Source organism: Borostomias antarcticus (genome assembly GCF_949987555.1).
Source record: "Borostomias antarcticus genome assembly, chromosome: 29".
Taxonomy (NCBI): Eukaryota; Metazoa; Chordata; class Actinopteri; order Stomiiformes; family Stomiidae; genus Borostomias; species Borostomias antarcticus.
Genome location: NC_140262.1, coordinates 2,966,905 through 2,972,904, shown reverse-complemented (window position 1 = coordinate 2,972,904; position 6,000 = coordinate 2,966,905). Strand labels below are relative to the sequence as shown.

General features: G+C 47.5%; 1 protein-coding gene across 1 annotated transcript in view; it reads left to right on the top strand.

The window, feature by feature from the left end:
* chrm3b (cholinergic receptor, muscarinic 3b) overlaps positions 1 to 1,892 on the top strand; it is a gene marked incomplete at both ends in the record, with an annotated part of 2,813 nt that extends 921 nt beyond the window's left edge. The window contains one exon of the mRNA XM_084459854.1: positions 566 to 1,892. Within this exon, the coding sequence (XP_084315980.1) occupies positions 566 to 1,892 (1,327 nt within the window). The remainder of the gene's footprint in view (positions 1 to 565) is intronic.
* Between the last annotated feature and the right edge of the window lie 4,108 nt (positions 1,893 to 6,000).

Genomic DNA, 6,000 nt, shown 5'->3' with positions numbered 1-6,000 from the left:
GACCTCCCTGAGTCCGATTGATACCCCTGTGTCTGCTGTGGATGTTATAGCATTTAGTTAACACACACACACGTACACACAGACATACACCAGCCAACTTCCGGCTTTAGGCCTGGGCCATAGCAAACACACACCAGTATTCGTCTCCCCTATGATGTTTTTTAGCCTCTCTTACTCTGAAAATGTAATTTAATGTAATTTATTGCTTTATAAATGTTCTTAGCCGGTAGACAAACATACTCCAGGAGCTTGCTCGATCGCCTTGTTGAGAGGGGTCAGGGAAGAATTTTTACAGCTCACTTATCTGGCCCCCGGGTGATTACTGTTTTTTTGCTTCCCTCTGGAATATGTAGAGAGTGGGTCGTATGCCCACCTCCCTTGTTCTCTGTAAAGCGCATTGTGTTGCCTCTGGGTATGAAATGCGCTATACAAATAAAGCTTTGATTGATTGATTGATTGATTGATTGATTGATTGATTCAGCGTACTTCAGGTCCACACCACAAACATTGTTTACTCTCTCTCCCTCTCCTCTCTCTCTCTCTCTCTCTCCATTCCCCCTCCCAGGTACTTCTCCGTGACCCGTCCGCTGACCTATCGGGCCAAGCGGACCACCAAGCGAGCCATGACTATGATCGCCCTGGCCTGGTCCATCTCCTTCGTGCTGTGGGCGCCGGCCATCCTGTTCTGGCAGTACTTTGTGGGGAAGCGGACCGTGGGGCCCGGTCAGTGCTACATCCAGTTCCTGTCGGAGCCCATCATCACCTTCTGCACGGCCATCGCCGCCTTCTACCTGCCCGTCACCATCATGACCGTCCTGTACTGGCAGATCTACCAGGAGACGGAGAACCGGGCCAAGGACCTGGCGGGCCTGCGCGGGTCCGGGAACCAGGGCAGAGAGCAGGGCGGAGGGGGGTCCCAGGGGGCCGGCGGAGCGGGGGGCCGGGGGGAGACGGCCCCCATGGTCCCCAAGACGGGGAGCTCCCGGAGCGGCAGCAGCTACGAACTCCAGCAGGGCCCCCGGAAGGACGGCGCGGGAGGGAAGAGGGCGCGGCCCGGAGGCGTGCGCTTCTTCCGGTTCTGGCTGCCGTGGCCGGGCCGTCCCTGGCGGGCGTCCGTCGCCGGCGGCGAGTCGGAGCACAGTAGCAGCGACAGCTACAACAACAACGACGCCGGCGCGTCCGTGGACCAGTCCGAGTCCGAGGAGGAGGAAGGGGCGGAGCCCAGGGCCATCTACCTGATCGTGCTCAACATGCCCGGGAAGACGGGGTCGGGGGTCGACCCGCCGGCGACCCCCCCGGACAACCGGGACGCGTCGGGGTCCGTCCCTCCTCTCCGACACCTCGAGGGCGGGAAGCGGGCGTCGTCTAAGGGGCGGAGGGACCAGCGCTTCTCCCAGACCCCCGTCCAACCCGACCCCTCCGCGGACGCCTCCCGGACCGCCCCCGGCGAGGGGGGCGGAGCCGCGAAGCCCGCCTCCTCTCCCGCGTCCGTCTGCGCGAAAGATGCCGCCGTGTCCAAAGGCCTCGCCTCCAAGGCCAAGGCGCAGATCAACAAGAAGAAGAGCTCCATGGTTAGAGAGAAGAAGGCTGCCCAGACACTCAGCGCCATCTTGTTCGCCTTCATCATCACCTGGACCCCCTACAACATCATGGTGCTGGTCAACACCTTCTGCACCGACTGCCTCCCGGATGCCCTGTGGTCGCTAGGCTACTGGCTGTGCTACGTCAACAGCACCGTCAACCCCATGTGCTACGCCCTGTGCAACAAGACCTTCCGGGACACCTTCAAGCAGATCCTCATGTGCCAGTGGGACGACAAGAGCAAGAGACACAAGTCCCACTTCCACCAGAGGGCGCCGGTCGTCGCCTTCCGCAAGAAGGACCCCCTGTAGGTGGGGGGGGATCGGCCGATCGACGGGCATCGTAGCGTTTTCAGAGCGGCTAGGCTAGGCTAGGGCAGCTGGGCAGAGAACTACAACTGGTCATCTGTCGTGGCCGGTCTCAAGGCGGCCAGGGAGCCGGAGAGAGACGGTTGGACGGGGTTCTCCTCTGGGGCATGACAGACTGAGATCTACAGAGAGCCGAGTTTGAAGTGTTCCTCCGTTTTAGGACACAGGCGCAAAGACGTAGGATTAGCCGCCTCTGTGTTCTGCCCGCCACGCGGTGGAACGTTGAGGGGAGTTGTGTTCCGGACGTGGGTGGAGGACGGGTTCCACGCTCGTTCCGCTGGGGGTTCTCGTTGACTGAAGGTATTTTTTAAATGAGGATAAGGATGTGGGTAGATTAGGGAAGGCGGAACGGGTTTTCACATGGGAGGGCCGTACAATAGAACGTTCTATTGTTTTGAGCCTGATTTGTTGGTTTGTTTGTACACACACATACACATTTACATTCACATTCACATTCACATGCACATTCACGCACACATACATACACACACACACACACACACACACACACACACACACACACACACACCCAGACATAAACTATACACATCCACCTTTCAAGTTGAGGTAGACTAAACAAGATGGGTAATGAATAATGAGTATTGTAAAGGTGCATTATGTTCAAAACAAATATTTTAAGAGCCACTCCCCTTTATAGCGGGGTTTGGGTGTAAACTAGCTACTTATTTGTTTACCACTTTGATTCACAACATGAGCCTTTTTCTTCCTGTGTTATCTGCAGTGATTCTGGCCGTTCAGTGTGTGTACGTATGTGTGTGTGTGTGTGTGTGTGTGTGTGTGTGTGTGTGTGTGTGTGTGCCTGCGTGAGTGTGTGCTGGTTATTTAACAAACACATACTGACCATTGCTGATCCGTCAATGTTGCCTACAGTGTGTCCGTGCGTGTCGTGAGCACAGAGCTGTCGTGCGAGCTGCTTGTGTCAGGTGATATTTTCATGGGCTAAACAAGTGTGGAATCGTAGATCCTCTTAAATTGATGTTAATGTGTGGAGTTCTATGTTTATATACAATGATGTCATATTTTTTTGTAAAACAAAAATGTGTCCTGTAGATTTTACACGTTTATGAACGAGTTGTATTGCAATAAAGTAAAAATGTATATCGTTGAATATATTTGTACCATTAAGATATTGGAAAGTGGTAATCATATGTCTCTTTTTAGGATTTCATATGACATTTTCAAACTACAGTAAGCTAATCTATCTAAGATAACTATTGATTAACAAACAGGCTCACGTAGCTTGTCATTCACTTGGTGGAGACACAGAATCTATGGTACAACAGTGCCATCTAGTGGTACATAAGTGAAGGTACAGATGTGTCTAAGCTGAAGGCGCTGAAATCCCCTGTGACGTTTTGTTAAATCAGTTTTTATGATAGGCAATGATACAATGATATATCACTGTAATTATTTTAAGACCCAGAGACTTTGCTATTGATGTGTAAGGGAGGCTTGTTTAATGTGTTCCATTTATTTGTTTAATTCAATGAATTTGTGTTGAAACAAGTGAGAGAGGTTTCCTCCAGTGTACTAGACGAGAACACTGGTTCTGCTGGTGTGATCTGCTCGTCAGGTGTGTAGGAAATGGAATATATATTGAATGCATTAAATACAAAACTGTATATGTGAAGTATTTCTGTGCGCAGGGAGTTGTGAGGTGTTTCACTTGACATTGTTTCATCCAAAACTGGTGTCACCTAATGTTGATTTGTGAACTTACTCAACGGCTTCAGTTTTTCAGAAACTTTCCATATTTCTATCATTTTCAGGATGTTATGATTGATTGAAATGTGGTCTCTAGCCATAAAACGGCATATGTAATGAATGTTATGCTGTTTGGAAAAATATATTTTCTTTGTTTGTGTTTTTTCTATTTTATTCACATATTTGACACTGCATGTTGAGTTGTATACTTTTATTTTCCAGTTTCGTGTTGTATCCACTTGCCATCCAAGTTTCCACCCACTTCTGAAAGTCGTGACAAACCATCTGAATGTGTTTTGATGTGCCATGTATCACGGATAATAAAGTTTCATACTGTGAAGTTTATGGGTGTCACATATGTGTGGGTCCACGTGCGCGCGCATACACACGCAGACACACACACACACACACACACACACACACACACACACACACACACACACACACACACACACACACACACACACACACATTCTCCTCTCTCTCTCTCTGATGCTGAATGGGATAGGCAGGGTCTCAGGGGAGGATAGGGCATGTTTCCCTCTCAAATAGCCACTAGATGGCGGTGTTGTGTTGAATTCAGGTAGACTATGTTCCCAGGATTCCTCCATTTCATTCTCAAATCTTAATGATTTACAAAGTAAAGGTAGACACAATGTGTGAAGTGGAATGATCTCAGGAGTAAACAGTGAACTTAAAATTGAAGAATATTCGAGATGATTCAACTTTGTACTCACGAGCAGACCTACCTCAAAGTAGCCAATCAGATCACGGGAGCTCACGTTCTGTTTCTCTCCACGCGCCCTACGTCATCTTGCAAACCTATACAGGTGAGACCAATTAGCGCCTAATTGAATGGTCGTGTAGCAAGAAGATGGTTCGGCATCGCGTCGCCAACTTCAGAATAGCAGAATGTGAGTATAAAATAAATGTAGGTTATATTCATCCACAGAAGTACCCCCACCTGAATAAATCTTAATTTAAATTTAATTTAAATAAATGCATTTTAAAAACGCATAGGCTGTTTGAACCCCAGCCAAATGGCTGTTCCAATATTGCTCACTGTTCGAGCTGAAATCTAGATAAACGCTCAATAGCAGCTATCGCCATAGTTATGCAAGCTAGCAAACAGACATTATATTTACAGGGATACCAACTTCTTTAATTTAGTTTAGAGTGGAATAGCTATCGGTGAATTGAATGGGTTTGATGGGTGGTTCTGACAGTTGAACTCATATCTAAAGAGTAGGCCTGTCTAGGTGGGGTTCAGCCATGGATGTGGATCCAGCAGACATCTGCATGCTTCAATAGTCTATCATGCATGTATCTGCATGCTTCAATAGTCTATCATGCATGTATCTGCATGCTTCAATAGTCTATCATGCATGTATCTGCATGCTTCAATAGTCTATCATGCATGTATCTGCATGCTTCAATAGTCTATCATGCATGTATCTGCATGCTTCAATAGTCTATCATGCATGTATCTGCGTGCTTCAAAAGTCTATCATGCATGTATCTGCATGCTTCAATAGTCTATCATGCATGTATCCCATCTTATTTATTAGACAGTAGCCTACCATTGGTTAATAGCTTAATTTAGCTGCCAATGTGTCAGAAGATGGATTGCTTTTGTAGTCTTTATCGGTAAATGTGTGAAAGCACTTTTGAGAGTTGTAGGCTATGCAGACTGTCAACACTGAGTTTGTTTTCCCCTCCTCACATTGGACAATCAATTAAGATACAAACATAAAACAATGGGTTGTTGAATGAGTTGAATATATCATACTGAAACTGTGCGAACACAGAGGGCATCAATAGGATCAATAAAACCGGATAAAATACTTTACTCTAAAGTAACAGATGAATGGCCTAGAATAATTAAATTCAAATAATGGACCATTTTGAACTCTTACAGTAGCCTACAGCGCTGAACTCTGAGCTGTGCAGTATGTGAATCTAATTTGCATTGCAGGGTTTATATGGGAGTGTAGAGGTTCCTACAGGACGGGCTTTGCTTTAACTCTGGTGGGATTTATAGCAGAAAAGCAACGCTGCACTCCGCCGTGTGTCTGCATGCTGATCATCAGTTGCATCAGTCTCACTGGGATTATGTGAGAGTTGGCAGCCCTGCTCACATTGCGCTTAATCTTACAAGCTCAAAACGCTCAGTACACCTAAACCGACAAGCTATCGACTCATCGTAGTTGTGCAGGGCAGGCTACCAAACGGGCAAATTATGTTTTAGTAGCATTGGGATCCTGAATGAACCCGTACGACTAGTCTGTAATCCCATGTGCAGATGTTAAATTAATACACAAAGCCT